The sequence below is a fragment of the Muntiacus reevesi genome, chromosome 13 (assembly GCF_963930625.1).
Source record: "Muntiacus reevesi chromosome 13, mMunRee1.1, whole genome shotgun sequence".
Classification (NCBI taxonomy): Eukaryota; Metazoa; Chordata; class Mammalia; order Artiodactyla; family Cervidae; genus Muntiacus; species Muntiacus reevesi.
The window spans coordinates 19,529,386-19,556,866 of NC_089261.1; the positions used below are offsets into that span (position 1 = coordinate 19,529,386).

A 27,481-nucleotide genomic window follows, 5' to 3' on the forward strand; every position below is an offset into this window, starting at 1 on the left:
GGGCAACTTAAATCCCCATCAACACATGAACAGAAAGAGAAAATTCAGCATATCCATACAGTGGAATATCAGTCTTCCTTTACAAAGAAGAAAACCCTGGCAAGGATGAGCCTCAAGAACATTAACGCTAAGTGAAATAGATAGACCCTGCCTGATTCAACTTCTAAGAGATGTAAAAAGTAGTCACAATTAGAAACAGAAAGTAGAAAGGTGGTTGCCAGGGGCTGGGGTAGGGGGTGGGGGGAGGTGCTGTTCAATGGATATAGAGTTTCCATTTGACAAGATAAAAAAGTTCCACAAATCAGTTTGCATTAAAAAAAGCACATTGGTAATATCACTGACATGTACATTTAAAAATGGTCATATAAGTTCTTGGCCACAACTAAAAACAGAGACAGAAAATACAAGCAGTACGTGTCGGAGGGAGAAGAGGAAGGTGCCCCAGGCTTGGAGGAGCAGTGGCACAGGAGGAAGGCTCCCTCGATGCCAGGCTGGGCCCTCAATGGGCTCACCTGGGCCGGGGGCCTTGATCCTCCCGCTGAGCCTGTTGTCCGCAGGGCGAAGGGAGATGGCCACTCCCTCCTGGGGGCTGGGGGCACGGTGCCCTAAAGAAGCCAGAGTGCGTGAGTGTGTGCAGAGCAGATGCACGGCAGAGCTGGGACCCCGCCGAGTGGCCAGAGTCGGTGCCCACCGCCCTGTCCAGGGGCGAAGCAGGAGGCCAGGTCTGGAGGGGCTGGCCAGGCTCTCCAGCAGCCCACTCCTGGACACCATAAATCAGTCCCGTTTCTCTGGGACGGCCCCCTCAGGAGGGGCGCTGACCTTCCACCCAGACCTCTGACTTTGAAGGCAGGACAGGAAGGAAGGGAGGGCCCACAACCATCATGAACTGGACCATAAATGTTGGCAACGGGGTCACAGACAGGACAGGCTGCCCCGACATTTTTAATGGCTGAGACTTCAAAGTCCTGGGTCATCGAGGGAAGGAAGGAGTTATAAGACCATGGGACTATGAAGGAAAAGGAGCCCGAGCACATGGCAGAACCATCCTGTTGTCCCGCAGTCAGCAATCTGCAAACAGCGCTAGTGCCCCCATCTTACCAGGAGGAAGAACCCCTCCGCGATTTCTGCTGTGGCCACACTGTCAGCGGAGGGACTGCAGAGACCGGCCCCACGCGGAGGAGGTGGGGCCTGGAGTCAGCGTCGGGGGAGAAGCGCAGCCCCGGGCGCACTCACCGCGATGCACTGCCGCATGATGCAGCTCTGCTTCATCCGCCCGGGGCCCCCGAACTTCTTCATGTCCTTGCAGAAGTGGCACTCGCCGCACTCCGTCCGCAGGCAGGCCTCGCACTTGCGGCATCGCGTCCGGCGCCGGCGAGCTCCCGCCGTGGTCCGGTTGGCGGCCAACTTCACCGCGGAGGCCGGGCCCAGTTTCCCCTTGGGCCGACCTACCGCCCGGTTCTGCGGGAAAAGACACGGGTACTCGGTGAGACGGGGTTCAGGCAGTAAAGTGAGCCCCACCCCCCAAAGACATACTGAAGTCCCGACCCCATGGCCCTAGAATGTGATCTCATTTGGAAATAGGGTCTTTATAGAGGAAATCACTAAAATAAGGCCCTTAGGGGGACGCTGCTCCAGTGGGACTGGTGTCCTGGTGAAAGGGGGAACGTGGAGGCAGGCAGAGAGATCTTATGTGAAGATGCAGAGAGACGACTGGAGGGCTGTCACCGTCTCCACGCCAAGAAATGTCGAGAAAGCCAGAAGACGCCAGAAGCTGGAAGAGGCAAGGGTCCTCGCCTAGAACCTTCAGAGAAAGCAGGGCCCTTGACTTCCAACTTCCAGGCTCCAGAGGGGATCCGTTGTTTGGTGCTTCATTATGGCAGGCCCAGAAAACTGCAGGGGACATCCCCTGCTTCTGAGGGCAGCTCAAGAGCCTCCCGTGGCCCCCGCGCCTCAGGCCAGGCTCCTCATACCTGTGTCTCCGCGGGGAGGCCACACAACCCGCCTCTGTTCCCTCTGCCAGGAACACCGCCCCCTCCGCACACCGCTCAGCTAAGGCCAGCTCCGGCTGCAGGGCCCAGTTTACACACCACTCTCTCCTGGCTGCCCTCCCTGACCGCCTGCTCCGGCCGTCACAGTGTAACTACCCGTCCTCCTGTGAGTGTCTTCTCTTGGAGACAAGAGCTCAGGAGGCAGTTACGGAGGGTGCTTGTCATCACTGTCCCTCAACTAGATGGCTGACACTTAACATGTGCTCAATAAACCAGACCTCAGGAGAAGGAGACCAGAACCCTAAGGAACTCATTTCTGGGACCTTCTTCACATGGGCTCCAAATCCTATCAGAGAAACAGGTGAACAGAAAGTGGTGCTAAATGCTGAACAAGGCACCAGCCAGCCACACGTCCTGCTCTGAGACCCTTACAACCTGGCCACCAGCCCCAGAGCCTCTTGCAAACCATGATCAGAAGCCAGCTGCTGGGACACTGTCCACCTGGGATCAGATTTGGGAAGGACCCTGATGGCAGGGAGAGTTTGTCCAGCCTGGGGCAGCTTTCTGTTTGCTGAAAATTGGTTCATCCCTCAGTCAGGAAGACACACTCTCTTCCCAAAACTATCTGATCTAATTGGCATCGAATGCTTCAAGCCCTTCTTAGCCAGCTTCAGTCCATTTTCATTTTAGTTGCTTGCCAAACTTGGATCCCTCAGCAAAATCCTGCCCCGCGCCAGCTCCCAGGCCCAGAAATGTGTTTACGATGTACCACAGTGCAGAGAAGGTCTTCCTTCCAGGGATGTCCCCCGACACACACAACACACACTTACAGTCCCCTCCCCCAAAACTACAGGGGCTGTTGAGAAACTTACAACCACATCAGTCCACCTTTCTCTGAGAATCACGCCTCACTCCCACCATCCTTTCTGAATCTTGATCCCTCTCAACTTGCTCTCAACTCCAGAGGAAAGGAGAGCCGGCTCCACAGGTCCCTGTGTCCTCACTGTCCCCTGCCCCGACCCCACCACTCCCGCTAAACCATGCCAGTGTCACCGGGCAGGGTAAGGGGCTGCCCCAACGCAAGTCACTCCTCCTGCAAGCTTTGGAGGGGCTCCTCGCACACCACACACAGCCCAGGGAGGTCTCGGGGCGGGGGTGGCCTGTCATTCACATGGGCAATTCCACAGCCCTGGCAGGCACCTTCAGAGGGATAGGTCAGCCTATGCATATCCTGTCAATTCAGGTCAGGTCTTGCTGCCAGACGTGTAGTGAAAAAATAAAAAAGATCAGTTTTCAGAGTCTCTAGATTTGAGAACAGCCCATGAGGGACCGTGGGCCTGAACACTAAGCAGTAGGCACCCATGACAGGGGTGGTGACCACAGTACAGGTGGCACCTGCCGGGGCCTGTCGTCCTGCTCAGCATTTCACACAGGGTACCACCTAATTTCCCAATAACAACCCTGTGCGAGATGGGGAAATTGGAGCTAGAGGGTAAGTGACCTGCCCAAGGTCAGGGAGCCAGCAGAGGATGTGCGAACCCTGCAAGTTTGTGTAAATACTATAAACCACAGTGATGCGCAGGCCGAGTAGGACGAGCACCCCCAGATCCACAGGAACTGACCACATGCCCTGGAAGGGGCCCACAGCTAGTGCCTCGATGCCCTTAGTAGAATAGAGGCCAACACGAGCTGCAGAGGAGGACATCAATTTCCAGAGAAATAGAGACCAGGAAGGTTTCTCCCTCTCTTTACAGCCCAGAAGAGTCTCTGGTAAAAAGCCCGAGTCCGGTTAGCAACTCACTCCTCAAATCCCTGAAACGTGGGAGATTCAGAGCCACGAGTCAGGTACAGAGAAGAGAGAACACAGTCCAGTCCCACAGACAGAACCAAGGCCAAGGACTCGCACGCTGACCCTGGAGCAGGAGAGTCTAAGGACTTAGCTTCTTTGATGAAGGGAAGAAATCCCAGGTGTCCAAAACTGACTTCTGCCTCCCACTCAGGAGCATCAGGTATAAGCAGCCGCTGAGCGCCCCTGGCCTCACTGGCCACTCGGAAGTAACAGAGTTGAGTCAATTCAGCCAGTCATAAAGCTCATACTTGATTATGAAATAAGCCCACTTTCCTTTGCTTCCCAAAGTTCATTTTCATCTGAAGAAGCACTTTCCCAGGCTATGGGAAAACCAAATCTGCCTGGATCTCGATGGCAGCTGAGACATCCTAGAAAATGACAAAGAGTCAACGGCAGACAGAGCCTCAAAGGAAGAGGTGTAAGCCTGGCTGCTTGTAGAGACCTTGATTCAGGCCCTCTTTGCCAGGCCGCCAGACAACCAGAGAAGCTGCTGCTGCCTGCAGCCTCGTGGGCCAGCGGGAGTCAACTGCTCGGGAGTCAACTGAGCAACACCTGAAATGCAGGAGCCTCATAAAGATCGCTAAGAAAATCAACAGGTAAGATCAGAAGGTCCCTATTAGGGAAGGTGACGGTTCTGTCCTAACCTCTTTTGGGTGACATCTAAACATTCCCAAACTTTTTATAGTCCCAAACTTTGGTGTCCGACTTTTTGTGACCCTGTGGACTATAGCCCGCTAGGCTCCTCTGTCCATGGGATTTCCCAGGCAAGGATACTTGAATGGGTTGCCATTCCCTTCTCTAGGGATCTTCCTAACTCAGGGATCAAACCTGGGTCTCCTGCATTCGAGTCAAATTCTTCACCACCTGAGCCACCAGGGAAGCCCAAACCAATACTCCTCTCTACTCTATCCTACCTGTACCTCTATTCAAATAACCCAGGATGCTCCTTTGTTAATTTCAGCCTGAAGTGTTCTTCTCAGCAAAAGGAATGGTAGCAACCACTGACTTTTACATATAAACCAGCCTCCCAAACCCCAAAGTTTGTTGATTTTATCAGCCCAAGACTCATAGTCTCAGCTCCATCTGGTTAGGAAAATTGAACCAACACAAATCTTAAGTATTTCAACACTTTATCCCCATCAACATCTCATAAGTATCATCCTTAAAAGGAATGTTACTGATAAAAGTTTTAAATAATGAAATTTTAAAAAAGCAATACTACTGAAGTAGTTCATTCATTCCACAAACATTAACTGAGTGCCTCCTATCAGATCCTATTCTCCAGAATATTCATGGGCAGAACCTTCAACCCCTCATCTCTAACATACTGGGATTAACATTGTTTGGATTAACCTGAATTAATAAAAAGACATCCCACATTCATGGAATGAAAGACAATACTGTTAAGATGGCAGTACTCCCTAATGTGGTCTACAGATTCAGTGCAACCCCTATGAAAATCACAGCCAGTTCATCTGTAGAAACTGAAAAGCTGATTCTAAAATTCATGTGGAAGGACTTCCTTGGTGGTTCAGCAGTTAGCACTCCACACTTCCAGTGCAGGGGGCAGGCTGGATCCCAGATCCCACAAGCTATACTTCACGGCCAAAAAAAAAAAAAAAAAAAAAAAATCACGTAGAAATGCAAAGAACCTGAAAAACCAAAACAATCTTGAAAATGAAGAACAAAGTTGGAAGACTTACACTTCCTGATTTCAAAACTCACTTCGAAACTACGGTAACCAAAACAGTGTGGTACTGGCATAAGGACAGATATACAGATCATTGCACCAGAATTGAGAATTCAGAAATAAAGCCCCATAAATACAATTATTTATGACCAACTGATTTTTGACATGTGTGTCAAGACAATTCAGTGGGGAAGAGAACAGTCTTTCTGACAAATGGTGTGGGAATAATTGGATATCCACATGCAAAAGGATGACGCTGGACCCTTACATCACACTACATACAAAAATTAACCCAAAATGGATAGAGGACCTTAATGTAAGAGCTAAAACCATAAAATTCTTAGAAGAAAAAATAAGGATAAATCTTCATGATCTTGGGTGAGGCAATGAGTTTTTGAATATGACACCAAAAGCATAAGTGACAAAAGAAGATAAAACTGGACTTCAAAATTTTAAATTTATGTGCTTAAAAGGGCACTATCAGAGATTTTCCAGGTGGTCCAGTGGCTAAGACTTCATTCTCCCAATGCACGGTTCTGGGGTTCAATCCCTGGTCAGGGAACTAGATCCCATGTGCTACAACTAATACCTGGTGCAGTAAAAAAAAAAGGGGGGGGGCACTATCAAGTAAGAAGTACACAGAGTGGGAGAAATTATTTGCAAACTATACATCTCTTAAGGGGCCAGTATCCAGAAGGTATAAAACAGCAACAACAGAAAGACAAATATCTCGGGATTTCCCTGGTGGACCAATGGTTAAGACTCTGCACTCCGAACCCAGGGGGAGCTGAGTTCAACTCTTGGTCAGGGACCTAGATATTCCGTGTTGCAACTAAAAGCCCAAGTGCCATAATTAAAGATCCCGGTCATAGCAATGAAGGTCCTGCATGCTGCAACTAAGACCCGGCGCAACCAAAAAAAACCCAACAAATATCTCAATTTTAAAAGAGACAAAGGATTTAAGCAGATACTTCTCCAAAAAGAGATATAAGAAATGGGCAATAAGTGCATGAAAAAATGTCTCCAAACTGGGCCAATAAGGCACGTGATCTGTGCCAGAGACTCATTCATTAACCCCCTCACACATCCACCCACCTACCCACTCAACCATCTTCTGGCTCTGAATTATATACAGACTCAATGCTAGGTGCTGGGACTACAAACCTGAGTAAGGTGTGTTTGTTCCCTACTCTCAAAGGCACTACAGTCTAGGGGGAGAAGGATATGTTACTACATAAATGCACGGCAACACAATGATGATAAAATCAAAAGCTAGCATTTACTGAAGTAACACTTTTTCAATATTTGTATTGATAATCTATGAGGGAGGAATTATTATTATCTTTCCAGGTGGTTCTGAGGCAAAGAATCCACCTGCCAATGCAGAAGATGTAGGAGATGCAGGTTGGACCCTGGGTCTGGAAGATCCCCTGAAGTGGAAATGGCAACCCACTGCAGTATTCTCACCTGGAAAATTCCATGGACAGAGGAGCCTGGTGGGCCCCAGTCGATGGGGTTGCAAAGAGTTGGACACGACTGAGCGCGCGTGCGCACACACACATCCATTTAGAAATAAGGAAACTGAGGCACAGTGCAGTTAAGTGATCTCCTTACTGTCATACTGCCCATAAATGAGAAGCCAAGATACCCAGGCAGGGGCTCTAAAGCCTGGCCCTGGCATGCTGACCCAGAAGTGCCTCATCTCATGAGGAAGAGAGGCTGAGACAAGTGTCACACACAGTGACTGTGACTAAAGTGAGATTTAGAGAGAAGATAGGCTGCTGCAGGCCAGGAGGAGGGGTGAGGTTCGGGGGTGAATATTCTAGGCAGAAGGAAGAGTAAGATAGAGAAGAAGCGAGATGACTTGTACAAGGAATAGATTGATATGGCTGCTGGAAAACAGCCCTGAGGTGGCAGGAGCCTAAACCTGCAGGGCCCCATAGACCACATCATGGTGTTCTGTGTAAGAGCGGTTTAAAGGACTTTGCATGCAGGAACAACACGACTGTATTCTGGTCACACTGTGGGGAGTGAATTTTTCGGGTGGTGGGCAAGATGAAAGACAGGGATGTGAGTTGAGGATGCTACAGCAGTCAGGCGGAGGGTTGTGAAGGCTGGGGTAGAAACCACAGAAGAAATGCCAGGGAGGGAATGATTCAGGGGTGTTTTAGAAGCAGAGCTGGTTTAGAAGACCTGGCAGGCTGGCTGCAGGTGGGGCTTACAAGTAGGTAGAGTCCTGGAAGACTCTGAGGTTTCAGGCTTGAGCAACAGGAGAGAGGAGAGAACACGAATCTGCTCTGGACACATGGAATCCAAGGAACCCATGAGACACCCAAGGAAGATGGCCAGTAGCAAGCAGCCAGGAGGGACTGGAGCTGAGGCACACGGCTGGGAACCAGCATCGCGTGGTGCCGAACTACTTAAGTCCACAGGGTTGTTCAGGGACAATGGACAGCGTTGACCACAGGGTCCTGAGCAGGACCCTTCAGGAGAGAAAACATCCAAGGGCCAGGTGACAAAAAGCACCTTACTGAGGAATGGCCAGAAGGGCGGGAAAAGCAGCAGGAGTTTGTGGCATCGCAGACGGAAGCCAGAGACGAGTCTCAAGGAGGGAGCAGGCCAGAGTTTCAACTGTCAAGAGGAGTCAGTCAGAAGAACAGTAAACGCGCTGTGTCTGTTTTTACGATTTGGTGTTCCCCACCAAACTGCCCCTAACAGGAGCCCGCTGACACCTGGTCCCAAGAAGGGTAGCCAGAGCCGCCAAACAGCAGGGAAATCATGTCATGCTAACGTTACCTTCAGTTGTATAACAGATTTTTTTCAACATCATGTCTGTTCCCAGATCTTCAAGCATAACAGACATCCCAGGAAAGGCTGGTTTTGAGCTGCGTGGCAGGCCCCTTAACACACACCTGCAAACTCCAGGGAGGGCTCGGGTTTGTTTATATACCAAGAGTAAGGAGCAAGAGAATAAAAACACAGGAGCTACCAGAAACCCAGGGGAGGAGAGGGCCTCTGGAGAATCTCAGGAAAGCTGAGGACCTTTATTCCTGAAAAATGCACATACACACAAGGTCATAAAACTTTAGTATGTGATTTGGGGAAGGTTCAGGGGCACATATGAGAATGTCACTCTTAGTATTAACAGTTACAGCGAATAATGCAGTGGTTACAGCCATATAAATTTCTGAGATCTTCTTCATCATAATTTCCTAAATTCTTTTTTGGCTGTGCCATGGAGCATGTGGGATCTTAGTTCCCCAACCAGGGATCGAACCCATGTTCTCTGAAGTGGAAGCACAGAGTCCTAACCACTGGACCACCAGGCAAGTTCCCCTAATTAGTATTTTTAACGAACAAGCAGTAATCATTTTTAGTTGGAAAAAAAAAAAAAAGGAATAACGGTATTTACTCTTTAGCAGTTTAAAAAAAAAAAAAAAAACCACAAGATGGGATTCTCCTTACTAATAGCCCTCAAACTAAAAAATCAGAGCTGAAAAGAATCTTCCAGCACATTCTGCACTGGAGAAGCAAAGGCCCGACCAAGGGTCTCTCCCACTGCATGGGCCCAACCCTGGGAGCAGGGGAGGCCCAAGGTTCTGTGGGAAGGTGCGGGGCCAAGGCCAGCTCGGCGGTACACGCCTAAGGAAGCCTGACGCCGCCCAGGACTGGACAGCACTCTCCAGCAGGGACCAAGGAAGTGCAGAGACTTTTAAGGCAGAGCAGGCAAAATTCTGCTCAAGGGTGAGGGGCCAGGCTCAGCTGCAGGGACAGACCAAGCAAGAGAAGCTTCCTGACAGGGCCTCCCTGCAGGTGGCCGAGCATACCTGCATGCCCACACTCCAAGACTTCAGAGAGTGGGGTCTACAGTCTGTGAGCTGCAGGTTCCATCCAGAGGCTCTGGCTCCCATGTGGAAGACACAGCTGCCTCAGAGGAAGCTCTCTTCTCAGATCCAAGAAATCCTGGGGCTGAGGAAAGGGTTGGAGGTGGGAGGGCAAGCAGCAGGGAGCCATGGCCCGGAGGGTTGGCAAATGCAGGGTCTGTGGCTGACAGCCAACTTCTCTACTGGGACTCTGGGGAAAACCTTCTGCCCACTGGCCTGGCTTACAGGTCATCTCCCTCAATGCTCCTGAGTGGCAGCATCATCTTAAAGCCAACATGGCAACCTGGAGAACTTTCGTTACTAACAACTCCAGAAGTGCCCCATTCAGGCTGACTGATGCGAGCAGGAGGCAGGGGCAAGGTGGGGGAATCTGCCTACAGGGAGTATGGGTCTTCTCAGGAGTGGCAAAAAGTGAAAAGGTGATTTAAGCCCAGAGACATACAGACGTCCTGTCCCATGTAGTGTCTACCATAGGGTGTGGCCAAATTAAAAAACCAAAACAAAACAGGTAACAGGAACCTCACCTGACACACCAAAACATAGTCAATACTGAATACAGGTGTCTTGTGAGTGACAAGACACAGGAAGGGTACCCTGTTGGCAGGGATCAGGCAGACCCACACTGAACTGAAAATTTTCAGAGGAAGAGTGAACTAAGCAGCATGAACTGAGAACCTCACAGGTTGTGCTACTGCCCTGATGAAAGTTCCGAGGCAAAACCACTTGGGTTGTCTCTGTGTTCATATGATCCAGAAGACAAGTGAGATTCAGGAACACCTCATAAGATACACGATGAGCCTGAAAAACGTCCAGCAAAACTGAGAAAATGCACTTTAACTTCGTCTCTGCTACATAAAACCACTTAATAATATGTGTGTTACGACTTAAGTGCAGTATATATAGTACTTCCTCAACCACGCCTGATAGAAGGGAAAAAAAAACGTTCCTACATCTTGGCCTGAACATTCCAAAACATCATTCCACTGAGGAAATGCACCCGGGATTATAAGTAAGCATCTTATTCACCTAGTCTCATGCCCACACGATAACTCAACCCGTCAATGCTTAATTCCTCAGGCAAGTCTACCAAGCCGGTGCCCTGTTTCAAATACTGTGCAAATTCTACTTCGTAAAACCTCAACTTTCTTCCCCAGCTTCCTAAACACGAATCTCCCCGGAGTAAATTCACGCCGTAAACACACCCAAGGCTTTGTTTTATACAGATTTCAACCCCCTGGTCCCAGGAGAGGTTGCTTTCCCTTCTAGATCCAACCGAGGCCAACACTGCCATCTGGGGTCACGGCTTCCTCTCGCTGCCGCCGCCGCCGCGGAGCGGACTTGCTGGGTTCCGGATTCCCCGCGCGGCCCGAGCCTCGTACCCCTTCCTGTCTCCGTCTGCCCACGGCGGGCGGCAGGCGCGCGGCGCCCAGACAAAAGCTCGGGCCGTCGGGCCCACGGGCCCCGGGCCGCCCACCCTCCGGGCCGCGGGCGTCCTCCAGCCCAGAGGCTGAGGGTCCCGGTGCAACTTTGCAAACAGAAAGGAAGGAGGCGCCGTCGGCCGCAGGTCCGGGTGCGCCCGGGGCGGCCGGCACGCGCGTGGGCCGCGGGCGAGGGCGCGAGGGGAGGGCAGGCGCGCCCGGCCGCCCGTGCCGGCGCCCGCAACTTGCCCGCGGGCTGTGGCCCGCGCCCCTCAGGGCCCGCCCGACGGCGAGGCCCACATTGTCCCCGCGGCACGACCGGCCACCCTCACGCACGGACGCTCGCACACGCCCCCTGCCCCGGCCGGCTGCGGGGCCCGCGGCGCCCGGGCGGCCGCCGGCCTGCCGCGCTCCTCCACGCCCCGCTCGGGCCCGGCCCTGGCAGCTCCGCCGGCGGCGACTGCAAAACTTTCTCCTCATCGTGGCGGCGGCGGCGTCGCGGCCGCCCGGGGCGCGTCAGTCGGTCGGTCGGGAGGTCGAACGGGCGGGTGGCGGGTCCCTCCCTCAACCCCACCCCGGGCCACCGACCTGGTCCGGCTCCGATTCATAGTCGTCGTCCTCGGCGCTCACGGACATGGCCATGGCTCATGGTGGGCCCAGGCTCGCGCGCGCTGACATGGCTGGAGCGGCGCCGCCGCCGCCGCCGCCCGCCCGGAGCAGGCTCGGCTCGCCCTGGCTCGGGCTCGGGCTCGGGCTCGGGCTCCCGCTGCCGCGAGGAGGGAGCCGCGCCGCGCGCTTCGCACGCCCGCGCGGGAGGGGGCGGAGAGGGGCCGGCGGGGGGAGGGCCGGGGCGCTCATGCATATGCATAAGGCGAGCCAGGAAGGGGCTGGCCCCCCGGGCCGGCGGGCCAATGGCGCGGCCCCGGCGTTCGGGCCGCACACAAAGGGAGCCCGGCCTGCGGTGACACGGGGGCGGGCTCGCCGAGGGCGGCCCCTCGCGGTCGGAGCTGGGGGACTGGGGCTGCGTGGGGGCGTGCCCCGCGCCCCGCCCGGCCTGCGAGCCGCGGGATGCACATGGGTGGCTGCACGCCGCGCGTCTCTAACAGGAAATGCACGCCCGACCTGGGGTGGGGTCTTTTGTGTGGTCCTGCGGGGTGTCTTACAGGAGCCCCGGGGTGCATGGGCCGCGGGGAACGGCCCTGCACGCGACACCAGGGACCGGTCCCTGAGCCCCCGGCAGCGGGCACACGTACTCTCGGGTTTGCACAAGCTCTGAGACCACGACCTGATATGCCTGCGAACCCGGGAGTCCCGTACCCTCTTCGGGCCCGCTGGCCTGGGTACGGTCTAGGGAGCCAGTTCTGCAAGACGCCGTCAGTTCGGTTAGGCTGGTCCCCTGACGTTGCCCTCAGGTTTGCCTTTCCAGGTCGCGAGGGAGTCAACGTAAAATGCGGCATGGTGGTACAGGCGGGAGCTGTACTGACTTGGGCGGTTGCCAGACAGAACACCATGAATGCACTCTGCCCTGAGGTGGGCGCCCTACGGTCTTGGACAGGACCTCACCCACACTCCGCCCTTTCGTGAGGTGCCCAAGGATCGCTCTCGGAAGGGGTGAGGGCAGGCCAGTCTCTTAGAAGCCTTGCAGTGCCTGAAGCTGGCCCAGAAGGTGTGGGTTTCTAAATTCTTAAACTGGAAACATTCCTAACGCTTACTCCTAAAGCAGCCCACTCCTGTAGAAAACTGTTACTGGAAATCCAGATTGAGACTGATTTAAAAAAAAAAAAGAAAAAAGCCCAGGGGGCAGTTAGGCCAGCAGTTCTTACTCTGAAGGAAGAGCTCAGTGACCATTAGCTAGAGTGAGCAATTCTGTTATAAGCATCAACCACAGCTAAACTCAGGCTAAGGACCAGACTGACTTAGCTAGGTAGCTGGCATACTCATCATCTAATTAGGAATGTCCAAGGTGACACTAAACATGTATACACGCACCAGCTTCTTCATCTGTAAAGTGGGAGGGTTTGCCCACCCAAGGAATCTGACGCTTTCCCAAGAAAAAGCTCATTAGCTGTGAAACCTGGTGACCAATTCTGCAGTGTTGTCCAACTGTTAGTCATGCCCAGGCCATGGGCCATGAAATCCACTCTGAGAACTGAGGGGACCCACAGGCAGGTCATGCCCTGGACTTTGAAGGAAGGCAAAATGAGTGATGGAGGTAAAACTCAGGACATTTCTATCAGCGAGTCGGCTGGAGTGGATAAACAGGGATGTCAGTTTTACTGAGTGGATTTTAAACTCTGAAATTTATACAACCATTGACACTTATGGGGGAAAAAAATCCCAACCAACTTGCTCTTTACTGAAACATACCTTTTCTGAATTACCTTTCTCCCTTCTTACATTTTTCACAATTCACTCAAGGTTAACAACAAAAACTTGTCGTTTTGAAAAGAATACTCCCCCCTCCATCTCAGTCCACCCCCCATAGTCTCAGCCTTTATAAAACTACCTTGTCTGGATTAAAGTCTCTATCTGATGTAGTCCATGAACTCTCAGGGGCCACTCAACCTAGTAGGAAGTCCCTTAAAGAAAGAGGAGGAGCTGGGGGAAAAAAAAAAGGTGAAATCATGCTTTCACTTCACTGTAATTGGTCAAAACTGCCAGGATACAGAGACATACAAATAACACAATACACCAAGAGAGAGGTATGGAAACAGGACTTTTTCTCAAAGGTTTTTCTCATTACCCAGCAGGAGTACAAGATTTTTTAGACCTGTCTTTGGGCTGTTTTCTTTCGAGAATTCGCAAACGCTCACTTCTGTATTTAAGGAAGTAAAAAGACAGTTCTCATTTATCATGGTTCAAAGAGAAAGGGAAAGTGTTAATGAAAAGAAGCTGCAGCTAACATAAAACTTCCTTCCGTCACATCATTTCTGAGCTAAAAGGGACCTCACCGGACACCACCATCCCTGACTTCACAGGTAAGGAAAGCCCAGAGAGAAGATAAGGAAGCCAAGAGAAAACTGGAAAGTAGCTCTGAAGCCCAGGATTCCTTATAAAACACCATCCAGAGACCCCCTCTAGGGGTCCAGGCAATAACAGGAGCTAATGTTTACTAAGCATGATTGAAGGGCTAGATCCCATACTAAGTGTGGTGTAGATATATCTCATTTATTCTTTTAGACAGCCCCATGAGGTATGTTCTACCATTCACCCATTTCACAGATGAGGAAACTGAGACACATGGCTGCTAGGAAGTGAAACGACCTGGATTTGAACCTATAAGCAGCTGGAGCCTGCAGTCTGGGCTGTTAATCACACCGCACAAATGCCAGAATCAAAAAAGGAGGATGCCATGTGAGACCAGTGTAATAATCCAAGCGAAATACTCAAGATTTATGTGGAAAATTAACTGTCCCTTACTAAATTTTGCCAATTCTGTGTTCTCAGTTCAAATTCAATTCCAGGACAGGTAGGTATGGTTTTGGTAACCAGACTGCTGCCTGATGGATCCGTGGAGGTTGATGTGGAAGGAGGAAGCCGGGACTAAGATATGACAATGTAGTGGGTCCTCTCCAAATTCTAACAAGGCTCATGCCAGCAGCCACTGCCCTAACACCTCTTAAAAATTCCTCTTCTGACACTTGTAAAGAGCCTCTTAGCATTTTTACCTCCTTGATCAAAACTTCCTTTAGCTAACTGGTACACACAACTACCCAGCGTTTCTTTTCTATTAATAGTGTACTGGACTATATACAAAATATATTATTTACTTGCCCAGAATCACCACCTTAAAATTTAGCATTTATATTGTGCCTTAGGCTCGTCCTTTCTCCCTTTCGACCTCCTCTTCCAGGGACCCTAAGAACTGAACGGTCTCCCAGCTCCACTTAGCCAAGGTTTACTTTCTTAGAAAGAGTTCCCCAAAGCTGATGCCACCAGGGCAATCGGTACTTGCCCTGAGCCAGGAGGGTCCAAAATTTTCACCAAGTGAGGAAGAAATAAATAAAAACAGATGGAAGCCAAGCCTGCCTCGGTCACAGGCGTCACCCAGTTCTTCGCTTTCTCTGAATGTCATTTAATTTTCTGGCCTGCCTATTAGATCATGAGACTCTAGGAGTGATCCCAGTCTGCCCAGAGATTTTGCCCAGACTTAACCATCTGAGGGTACTGCAGGCTGTCCCAGGGCAGAGATGGGCAGTGACCTAAGGTAGAAGGAAGAGGGCAGCTGTACCCTCCAGTCCTTTACCCCCTCACGCCCAGGACCATTAAGAAAGGGACATATTGACTAAATGCCCCCTGGACTCTGGGCTCCCCAGGGGAGGGTCTCTCTGGCATGTGGCCCATTTCCTTGTATCCATGTCACAAAGGGCATGGCTAAACTTGGAAACATTCTTTTCCAGAGGATCAGGACAGGGAAAGAGAATGCATTTCCTGTGTCCAGACCAGTAACTGGCTGGCACACTCCTGAACCAAGGGACACCATCTGTAAACATGCCCCTAAGGAAGGAACAAAAATGACTTGGGAGGGTTGCTTCCTAACATACACAATAATGTATGTTTAATAAGCAATAGAGAATGCATGCTTCAGTTATTTAACTATTATTTTACCATTCATCTCTCTGTTCTTCAATGGGTTTTTCCCCATTCACAGCCCAAGAAGAAGGTCTTTTGGAGAGTTACTTTTCTAATAAAACATAAATAAGAAAAATTTTTGCATCGTGTCACATAGCAATTTAGGACTAATTTCAGAGCTGCCTGGATAAAACTATGGTTCAAAGAGTGACTGTATGACAGACCAAGGACTGCACTGATTTTGGTTAAGGAAATTACTAATGTTAATTGCTTTTTATTTTGCCCCTGGAGAATCATTCCACAAGCATTTAAAACCCACATATATCTGTCAGATGGCTCCTTTAAAGAGACCAAGCTTTCTCTTAAATAGAGTTCCTCTCCTAATACTGTCTCCTTACATTACAAAGATCAACCAATAAATATTTACATTCACTGGAAGATCTGTGACAGCACAGGATTTTTTTTTTTAATTAACTAATTTAACAGGTGACTAGCACTGATCTGAGACATGTTTCCTGCCATCCATCCCATTTCCAACTCAATCACTGACCTTAGAAAGTTACTTCCCTTCTCCATTCATTTCCCTACACAAATCCAGGTTAAGGCTGAGCGCTCAGACAATTCAGACAAGATTAATGGATTCACTTTGCAATCCCACCTCCCAGCCCAGAAAATAGGGACTAAAAGTACATAAAATGCCAGCATAATTTGGGCCTACAACCAGGACTTTTTATTATTATTTTTATTGGTTTTTTTTTTTGCCAAACTACTTGGTATGTGGGATCTTGATTCCCCAACCAGGGACTGAACCTGCATGCTTGCAGTGAAAGCATGGAGTCCTAACTACTGGATCACCAAGGAATTCCCTCATACAGAACTTTTGTAATTTTCTTTTTCCCCTGTCTACTTTGCATGTGGGATTTTAACTTCCTAACCGGAGATCAAAGCCCTGTCCCCTGCAATGGAAGCACTGAGTCCTAACCACTGGACCACCAGGGAAGACCCCAAATATTTTTCTTAACAAGACCAAATCTCACCCTTGGTTTCCTTCCGAGTCAGAGCACCTTTCACTGTCCATCCCACCATCCTTCAAAGAAAGACCTTTGAAGACCAGGTTATAAAAACTTAAAAAGACCAAATACAAAGCTTACTCAAAATGGGACGATAAAGCAGTAAAGAGGCAAAATAGGAGTAAAATTAGCAGCTCTGTTCACAACGGTCAAATGGTGGAAGCAAATCAAATTCTGTCCATCGATGAAAGGTAAACAAAATGTGGTCTATCCATACAGTGGCATGTTATTCAGCCATAAAAAGGAATGAAGCAGTGACACAAGCTACAATGTGTTGAATCTTGAAATCACGCCAAGTGAAACCCACCATATAGTATAATTCCATATATATAAAATGTCCAGAATAGAAAAATCCACAGGGACCACAAGCCAACTCATGGTTGCCAAGGGCTGGGTGGGGATGCGAGGGGAGAATGGAAAATGACACCCTAATAGGCACAGGGTTTCTTTGGGAAGTGATGAAAATATCCTGGGGTTTAGAAAGAGGTGATGCTTACACAACACTGTGAAAATACTAAATGTCACTGAATTGGTACTTCAAAATGGCTAATTTTATGCTAATTGAATTTTACTTCCATTTTAAAAAGTATGTATTAGGGAGTTTGGGATGGACATGTACACACTGCTATATTTAAAATGGATAACCAACAAGGTCCTACTGTATAGCACAGGGAACTCTGCTCAATGTTTTGTGGCAGCCTGGATGGGAGGGGAGTTTGGGGGAGAATGGATACATATTTATGTATGGCTGAGTCCCTTTGCTGTCCACCTGAAACTACCATAAGATTATTAATCAGCTATACTCCAATATAAAAAGTTTGTAGAAAGTGTATCTGTATATATACACACATGTGTTTGTGTATATATGTATATATATAATATTTGCATATATATTATATATATTTGTATTTATATACAATACAAATATTTGTGTATATAAATATACATACACACACACACACACATATATATATACACCCACACATAATTTTTTTTCATCATTTATCATTTAAAAGTGATCTTAGTTCCTGTCCCTGAAAGGTAACCTGGTTAGGAAATGTAGCCCCTCAGCCCTGGAGCAGGTTGAAATTTACCAAACCAAGGTGATAGTTGAATCACCTCCTAAATGAGCTGCTAACAGTCACCATGGGGGTCTGATAGGCTTTGACAGCACTTGAAAGCCTTTCACTTAAGGACGCCTAACAAATGCGAATACACACTGGTAGGGGGAACAGACAGACAGACAGACACACACACTCTCTCACACACATACTCTGGCTGCCTTCTTCACGGATATTCTTGCTTTCCTTTAAAAATGGCTCAGCTCCAGCAGGCCAATTTGCCTCTACAAGCCCCTTGGATCATGAAAATCCATGAGTTTACCAAGACACTCAAAATAGAGAAAGTCTGACAAAACTCATCTGTCACCATTTGAAGCAACCATTATACCAACTCCTTGGTTTGAAATTGGTGTTTAAAGGGGAAGAACTAAGCATGTGTGCAGCCGCAGCCTTTTCAGGAGTATATTCAAGGGAAGCTCCCATTGATGAGGGAAAAATGCAGAAAAAAGCCAGCTAGTGCATAAAGGAGGGATGATAATTCATTTATCGAAAAGATTCATCTTCTTTTTTTTTTGGCTGTGTTGTGCAGTGTGTGGGATCTCAGTTCCCAACCAAGGATGGAACCCATGGTACCCTGCAGTGAAGCGTAGAGTCTTAACCGCTGGACTGCCAGGGAAGTCCCAGAGGTTCATTTTCATCTTCTGAGAAAATTACTGATACAGGAAAACTGTTGTTGAAATCATCAGTGAGTGGTAAATGGAAGCAAGGGCCTAACGTATTCCCTTCCAAATTATTCTCTGGAGCAAAGAGGGATGAACATAATTGAATGATGAGGGAATAATTAGACCACCATTGCTTTAATCCACTATTTATGATATTTAACTTCAATCTAACCAAACCTTTAGACCTAATTTCTAATTTACAGAAATTACAAGAGATAACAAAAAAGCTAAATATCATCACAAGGAAGCAATCAGACAAATGCATAAAGTGAGATATTCTTCAGGACATGGTTCCATCTTCTCTACCAATCAATATTCTGAGAAAGGTCAAGATTAAAAGAAAATTAAGAACAGATTCCTGGAGTGGATCCTGATTTGAATAAAGTAGCTGTGAAAGATAATTTATATGACCCAGTCTCAGGAGGAATTGTCAGTTTTGCTAGGTATAATGTTATTTCAAGAATGGAGAAAAATATTGTTTTTCAGGGATGCAAACCTAAGTATTGAGGGATGGAATGACATGATGTCTGTAATACTCTAAAGAATACTTCAACATAAAAAATAAAGTTAGTTGAAAAACAACATACCCATTAGGAAGGCTATTATGAAAAACAAACAAACAAACAAACAAACAGAAAACAACAATAGCCAGGATGTGGAGAAACTGGGACCCCTTGTGCACTGTTGATAGGAATGTAAATCGATGCAGTCACTGTGGAAAACAGTATGGCAGCTCCTCCAAAAATTAAAACATAATTATTCTATGATTCCAGCAATTCATTTCTAGGTATGTACCCAAAAGAACTGAAAATAAGGATTTGAAAAGATTTTTACTCACCTCTGTTCACAGCAGCATTATTTATAACAGGCAAAGGTGGAAGCAACCCAAGTACCCATCCACAGATAAATGGGTAAATAAAATGTATATACATACAATGGAAAACCATTCAGCTCTAAAAAGGAAAGAGATTCTGGCATATGCTACAGCATGGATGAACCCTGAAGACATGCTAAGTGAAAGGAGCCAGTCACAAAAAGACAAACACTGTATGATTCCACTTATACATGGTATCTAGAAGAGTCAAATTCACAGAAATAAAAAAAGTAGAACATGCAGGAATGGGGATTTAGTCTTTAAGGGATCAAGAGTTCCAGTTTCAGATGATGAAAAAGTTCTGGAGATGGATGGTGGTGATGGTTAACAACAATGTGAATGTACTCAATGCCACCCAAAATACACTCAAAATGCCACTCAAGTACACCCAAAAATAGCTAAAATAGTCAATCTTATGCTGTCTCTTTCCCACAATTCAAAGAAATGTGATAAAAGATAAAATAAAAAGATGGACCTAGAGATTACGATATTAAGAGAAGAAAGTCAGAGAGAGACAAAATTCATCTGATATCACTTATATGTGGAACTTAAAACATGATACAAATGCACTTATTTACAAAACAGAAATAGACTCACAGACATAGAAAATCTTATGGTTACCAAAAGGGAAAGGAGTGGGGAGAGATAAATTAGGAATTTGGAATTAACAGATACAAACTACTATATATAAGTAAACAACAAGGTCTTACTGCATAGCACAGGGAACTAACTATATTCAATATCATGCAATAACCTATAATGGAAAATAATCTGAAAAATGTATAACATTCACTATACAAAAATGAACCACTCTGCTATATACCAGAAACTAACACAACAGTGTAAATCAACTATACTTCAATTTAAAAAAATAAACTAATAAGTGAAAAGAAATAAAAGAACACCCTCCCCAGAAGAATCAGTCAACTGGGTATACTCAAACCAACAAGTTTCCCCAGATCAGTCCCCAACACAACCCTTCCTGCCATCTTCTCCCATAAATATTAACTAAGAGAGAAATCAATTTAAATACCCCCTCCCAAAATCATTCTTTTAAGGGAGATTATCTCTGAATTCTTGCAACATGCTTTGCTGTTTAGTCATTTACATTCATTGAAGAAAGTGAGTGACTTAGAGCAGGTTTTACCAGAGCTTTCACTTTCTACCTATTTTCTTTGTATATAATTAAAGTTCCCCTTGTCCCAACAAATGGACTTCCCCTTCCCCCTTTTGTAACAGGAAGCAAACTTAAATAAAGCAAATATTTCACCTGCATTCACTTAACTGTGCCCCTTTTTTCTCTAGATCACCTAAATTTGGGGAGCAGATAATCTGACATCACTTGGTCGCACACACATCCGTCTTCCTGATAAAGCCAGATTAGATATGCAGGGGTTGGGGGGAGGGAGGTGCTGTCACAACTTACTCCCAACGTCAATGATCAAGTATCCTCCTTTGAAACAGAAAATATATGCCATTTGATAAAAACAAGAAAAGCCTGAAGGACAGACCACTGTTCTAGAAATAAAACCATGATGATGGCAAGCAATCACTTACAGTGCCAGCCAGGCCTTCTAATTACTCCACCAAAGGCAGGAAAGCCCTCGATATCTCAATTGCTTTCCAAGAATTTGTCTTTGGCATTATTAACACAGACAGCCGAGCAGGTTAGCAGACTAAGAAAGAAATCCTGGGCTGCAGACTTTAATTACAGGTTATTTCAGCTGATCGCTGTCTTAAAGTTTCAATAAAATGATACGGTTGATGGCTGAAAAGTTCCAGGTGAGATAAGATCTTTTTAAGTCCAAGAGGATGAAGGGAGATGCCTAAATATGAGGGACAAAAGGGTCCAGGGAAGACCAAGAGCCCTTCTTGGTGCTCTTCTATTCAGCATTCTTTTATTGGCTGCAACTGGGACACACAAGTTAAAGGAAGGAGAGAGGCTTGCTTTCACTAGCGATGACTCTGAGTCGTCTGGAGAGCAGGTGAAAGACAGCAAGGAGACTGAACTGACCGACTACAACTTCATCTTCTAGAGGCCCTGGGGAAACCTTGCTATCAAAGTTCATTCATTCACTGAACATTTTCTGGGACCAATCTTGCATGACAGGATACAAAAAAGGATGAGAAAAAAATTAATAAGATGAGCTCCAGTTTCAAGAAGCTAATGGAAGCTTAAGACAGATATGCAACAAAATGCAGAGTATAGGGACTTCCCTCGGGGTTAAGAATTGGCCTTGAAATTGCAGGGGACATGGGTTCCCTGGTCCAAGAAGATCCATCAGGCCTCAAGGCAACTAAGCCCACGTACCACAGCCCCTGAGTCCTTGCGCCTGGAGCCCGTGCTCCGCAACAAAGAGTAGTCCTGCTCGCCACAACTAGGGAGAGCCAGTGCCCAGCAAAAAAGACCCAACACAGCCAAAAATAAATAAATTTTTTAAAAATGCAGAGTAGAATGTGGATGTCCAGCAGAAGGAGAAAACGGGAAGTCTATCAGTCAGGATCTTAGCAGGAAATGAAATGGCATCCTGGCACCCTCCCACCAGGTCACAGAGAGGAGTTGAACAGAGGCTCAATTTACAGAGCATCGTTGGGGTCAACTAAAAAAGGCAGGGGGCTCTGATGGGATCCCAGTCACATAGTTCAGAGATTACAGATTCTGGAATCAGAGATCACATATCTGGTCAGAGACCTGGGGTCTCAGTTTGTAAGAAACGGTGGCATTCTTTGACCATCAATGGGATTTTTCTCTTGCTGATGTTGGAGGCAACATTATTCAGAGCAGAATGAGCAGACCATCTCTTGTGAGTATTCTGTGATCAGGGGTTTTTGCTACCTGCGCTCCTGGGAACCTGCTAGCCTCCAAATGCCACAGATGACTTAGCTGTCACTTAGGGAAGCCCTGGGGACTCTAGGTGGATGTCCCGGATTGTCCACTTGCTGCTCGTGCCTCTCCGCCCTATGGCCCCTGCTGCCGGTCTCCCGACTGCCTGTTCCTGATCTCTGAGGCTGCTCTCATGAGGCTTCTTCCAGCACGTTCTAAGGGAAGTTACCCTTCCACTCATAGGCCTAGGGTTCCTCCCTCCAGTGGAGTGCAGAAGGCATAAAGAAGCAGTTCCTTAAACCTTGCAGGAAATGCCAGCTGTGACTACCTCCACGAAATCGAGCTATTCAGGCCCTTGCCTGAGATTTGAGTTTTTGCACCAGCAAAATCATGTAGAGATGGGGACTGTCTCTAAACTAATCACCCCCTTCTGACCCAGCTCCTCCTCTAGTGTCTTCTATTTCTGCCTTCTAGTTGGGCAGATTCGGAATTATTATTTACTAACTAACAGAACTGTGAAAAAGCCTAATTGCTATCACTGATGGAAGGGCTACTATGGAGGTATTTTGCAGACAGCCCCTCACAGCAACCTTGTAGGAAAGTGCTATGAGCCCTTTTCACAGTTGAGTAAACTAAGGCTCAGACTGTCCCACGACCACACAGTAAGTGGCAGTGCCAGGGGTCAATCTCCAAGTGTACCTGACCCCAGAGCTCACCCTCGTTGTGCATGAGAATTACCTGTGAAGCATTTAGCAAGTGCAGATTCCCAGGACCCACCAACACCTAATGAATCAGAGTGTCTCAGGGGAGCACAGGAAACAAGTTAGGAAAAAAAGACGTTTCCCAGGTAAAACAGATGTCACCAGCCTGAGCACAGGTCCTCATGAGGCCAAACGGCCTTTACAGGAAATGATCTGGCCCTGAGCAGGCAACAATAAATACCAGGCATTATCCTCCTCCTCAACTGTACACCATCAACTTAATTACTCGGGGGAAACAGGAGCTGGGAGCAGGGCAGTGGGAACAGGAAGTAAATGGGGGCCTCTTTTAATGACTTATGTCTATTCTTCAGGGAAAGGCTGTGTGTGTGATGCTCCCGGGGGGACCCCAGACTCATCAGGCCTCCCAGATCTAAATGACCAAGTATGGAGGAAGGGGAAGAGAAATAGAGCAGAACTGAGCATGACACAGACATCAGGTGTGTGTGTGTGTGTCTGCGTGTCTGTCTGTCTGTCTGTCTTCCTCCCGTGGTTCCGGTGACGTCACCGTAAGGAAGCTGATCCACTAACTGCTGTAGAGGCCTGTCCCCATGTCCCCGTCAGGGTTCTTGTTGGTACACTCTGTAGCCTCTCTGCTCCTCCACTCCAGAAAAATTGACAATAACTGAAACTCAAGAGGCAGCCTGGTTTGGCCACTAGAGATTAAGAAGCAAATGCATCAACGTGTTCTCTTTCCAGGAAAACCGTGGCTTCGTCTCACCTCCTTCCTCGGTTTCCTTTTCTGGGAACCAACCTGCAGCCTGGCTGGGTAGAAGCATCTGGCTGCTGCGAGGAAGGTCAACATGCTAACAAGGCTGAGGTCAGAAGCCGGGCCTCAAAGTAGTTCAGTTTCCTCGGTTTGGTTCTAAGGTCACAGACAGGCCTCTTCCCCTCCAAATCTTACCACTTGGTCATCAAAGGAAGTGGCCAGAGTATAGACGGATCAAAACAAATCCATCACCACTGGTGAAAACAGCCAATGGGGTGGGGTGGGGTGGGGGTGGGGTATGGTAACCAGAGGGTGATTCAGTAGCATCTCTGATTTGAAAGACGCCACATCAGAAATGACCTCATGGCACCTAATCAGTTCCAGAAAGGGACTTTGTTCTCCAGGAGGCAAGGTGGGAGATCAAAGCATTTCTTGCTAATCATCATTTAGCATTAATTATTTAAGTAACCTGAGCCAGACCCGGGACCACTCCCGACTTTGCATCCTGACAGCCTCAATGAGCACCCTTGATCTTTCAAGCCAACCTGCATCAAATTGGGAGGAAGCCGACTGCAAACCTGGGAATCGAGAGACCTGGGCGGCCCAGGCAGTGAGTCGTTTACTTACTTCTTCCTTTCCTGTTAACTTTTTAACCCCACCAGCCAGGAAACGCATAAATACAGCACCCGACTTCCCCTCCCCCTGCCCCTGCCCTCCGCCACGTCTCATAGAGTTCCTCAGGCGCAGGGACAAATGTGGAGATGAACACCTTAGATTCATAAGCTGTGTGGCCTCAGACTTACCAGCATACCTCTCTGAACCTCCAGTTTCAGATGCATCATGAAGATAATCCTATCCTCCCAGCCTCATTGTAAGAATTCAGTAAGACCTCAGGACTGTTGCTTACATATAGAAGGAATACATGGGTGTTTGGTTATACCAGAAATATTTATTTCTAGAGTTGAAGGGGGAATCATGATATTCATTATTATATGATTTATTCCTTTTTGTATAATGTGTAATAGATGTTATGGGCTAAACTGTGTCCTCAAATCCATATGTTGAAGTCTGACCCCAGCACCTCAGAATGTGACTGTATTTGAAAATAGGTCTTTTTTTTTTTTTTAAGTTGGCTGCACCAGGTCTTATTTACAGCACAAGGGATCTTCACTCTTTCATTGCAGCATGGACTTTTTTTTTAAATTGCAGCATGCAGGATCTAGTTCCCTGACCAGGGATGGAACTGGGTCCCTTGCAGTGGAAGCGTGGAGTACCACCAGGGAAGTCTCCAGAGATAGGTCTTTAATGAGATAATAACAAAGTTAAAATGGCATCATTTGGATGGACTCGAATTCAGTATAAATGGTGTTCTTATAAGAAGAGATTACAACACACACAAAAGGAACACCAAGTGAAAACGCAGAGACAACGGCCATCTATAACCCAAGGAGAGAATCCTCAGAAGAAATAAATCCTGCCAACTGATCTTGATCTCAGACTTCTGGCTTCCAGAAAGGTGAGAAAACTAATTTTTCTGTCATTTCAGCCACTCAGTCTGGGGTATTTGTTATGCTGGCCCTTGCAAACTCATACAATTAACTTCAAATAATTCATAGGAAAAAAAACTTGAATGGCTCTAATGAAAAAGACAGGCAATATGAGACTTCCATGGTGTCCAGTGGTTAAGATTCTGAGCTTCCAATGCAGGGGGCATGGGTTTGCTCTCTGGTCAGGGAACTAAGATCCCGTATGCCGCATGGCACAGCCAAAAATTTTTTTAACTAAAAAAAAAGATAGGCAATAGGTGTTGGGTGAAGATGTGGAGAAATTGGAACTCTTGTAATTGCCGAGGGGAATACAAAATGCTGTAGCCACTTTGGGAAATAGTCTGGCAGTTCCTCAAAAACTTCAACATAGAGTTACCATCTGGTAAGCCAATTGCATGCCTAGGTTTCTACCCAAGAGAAATGAAAACATACTTCACATAAAAACCTGTACATAAATTATTCATAGCATCATCAATCACAGTAGCCAAAAGGGAGAAAGAGCACAAATGCCCATGGACAGATGAACAGATAAACGGACTGTGGTCCACCCATACAATGGAATATTATCCAACCCTATAAAGGTATGAAATATTGATAGATGTACAACTGAGATGAACCTTGGAAACATTCTGCTAAGTGAAAGTAGTCACAAAAGGCCACATACTGTACAATTCTATTTATATGAAATGTCCAGAATAGGCAAATCCATGGAGACAGAAAGTTTCCAGGGGTTGGGGGAAGGGGAACTGACTGCTGATAGAGTTTCTTCTAAGGGGTATGAAAATGTTCCAAAATGAAGATTGTGGTTGTGGGGATGGTTCCACAACTCTGAATATTTTCAGTATACTAAAAACATTTAACTATACACTTTAAGTGGGAGAGCCATAAAGTATGGGAGTCTTATTTATTATAAGATTAAAAAAAAAAAAAAGAAAAGCCTGCCACCATGAGCGTTGTTAAATGTCAAAGGCTCTTACTTCTCCCTCCCACCCACTCTTTCCCAACCAGTTTAAGGGCTGCAATTTCTCCTACTCATGTTGACACCAGCCATGCCATATAGTCCCATGCTGATAAACCAATCCCCCAGAGGAAAAAGCTGAGGATCTCCAGCACAGAAAACAGGGCACATTTATGGTCCTGAAGTGATCTCCAGAGAGGCTGGTCTAAACACCTCCATTAATTCTGAGATTACAGTGAGCAATGTCAAGCGGGTTCCTTTAAAAGCCCATGTTCTACAAACCCCAATCCATCCCATGAAGCAATTCCTCCACCATGAGGGAAGTGGGCAGCAAGGCAAAGCCATGGTTTCCTCTACAGGTTCAAAGCAACCATGGGGCCTGGCTTGGCTACTTCATGGTGCTGTGTCTGCAAGTACAGTCTGTGGTCTGACAAATGACATTTATATTTTTGCCCATTTAGGGGAAAGTCAGTTCTGAAACCCCACGCATGTCCACAGATTGGGGAGCTAAAGGTAGAAGATGTGGAGGCAAATCCTTTTCAATTCTATGGCCACTTCAGTTCCCACTAAGCTTCAGAGAGAATCAGAATTCAACACCCACAAGGAATTGGGTGTCTTCTCTCCATTAACAAGTCCACATTTAGAAAGATAATCAAAGATCATCAAAAAGATGAACAGGATAACCCAGAACAGCAATGTCCAACAGAAATACAATGTGAGCCACATAAGTACTTGAAGCCACTCTTTAAAAGATAAAAAGAAACAGGTGAAATGAGTATTAATAATCCATTTTGTTTAATGGATTATCGGGCTTCCCTGGTCACAGATGGTAAAGAATCTGCCTGTAATGCAGCAGACCCGGGTTTGATTCCTGGGAAAGGAAGATTCCCTGGAGGAGGGCATGGCAACCCACTCCAGTATTTTTGCCTGGAGAATTCCATGGACAGAGGAGCCTGGTAGGTTACAGTCCATGGGATCACAAAGAGTCGGACACAATTGAATGACTAACACACAAATATGATCATTTCAACGAGGGTTGCCAGATTCAGCAAATAAAAATACAGCCATATTACATTTCAGAAAAGAAGAAAAGCTCTTTTTTTTTAGCATAAGTATATCCCATGTAATATATGGGACATATTAAACTAAAAAACTGTCTGTTTAATTGTCTGAAAATCTGAAGTTCAAATTTAAATGAGCGTCCTTTTTAAAATCTGGCAACCCTAATTTCAACATGCAATCAATATAAGTGGTATTGTGCACTGTTCTTTTTTATATTGTCTTTAAAATCTGTCATGTATATCATACTGGCAGCACCTCTTAATTTAAGCTTGCCGTATCTGAAGTGCTCAATAGCCACACATGGCTCATGGCCTTTTGGACAGTACAGATCGAGAAAGTTCTAGAAAGTTCCTCTCAGTGTTTTTTATAACAGTAAAAAATCAGAAATTAGCAAAATACCCATTAACAGGAAGGCTGCTTAGGTTACAGCTAACATTTAGAGAACTGACCATGAGTCAGCCCTCGCCCTATGGACTCTGCATGCATTATTTTTAG

The 27,481-nt window shown here is 47.1% G+C and overlaps 1 protein-coding gene across 5 annotated transcripts in view; it reads right to left on the reverse strand.

Moving 5' to 3' along the window:
* KDM2B (lysine demethylase 2B) overlaps nucleotides 1-27,481 on the reverse strand; it is a 114,284-nt gene that overhangs the window by 14,894 nt on the left and 71,909 nt on the right. For all 5 annotated transcript variants that reach the window (XM_065903867.1, XM_065903868.1, XM_065903869.1 and 2 more), the window contains one exon: nucleotides 1,234-1,458. In XM_065903867.1, the coding sequence (XP_065759939.1) occupies nucleotides 1,234-1,458 (225 nt within the window). The remainder of the gene's footprint in view (nucleotides 1-1,233; nucleotides 1,459-27,481) is intronic.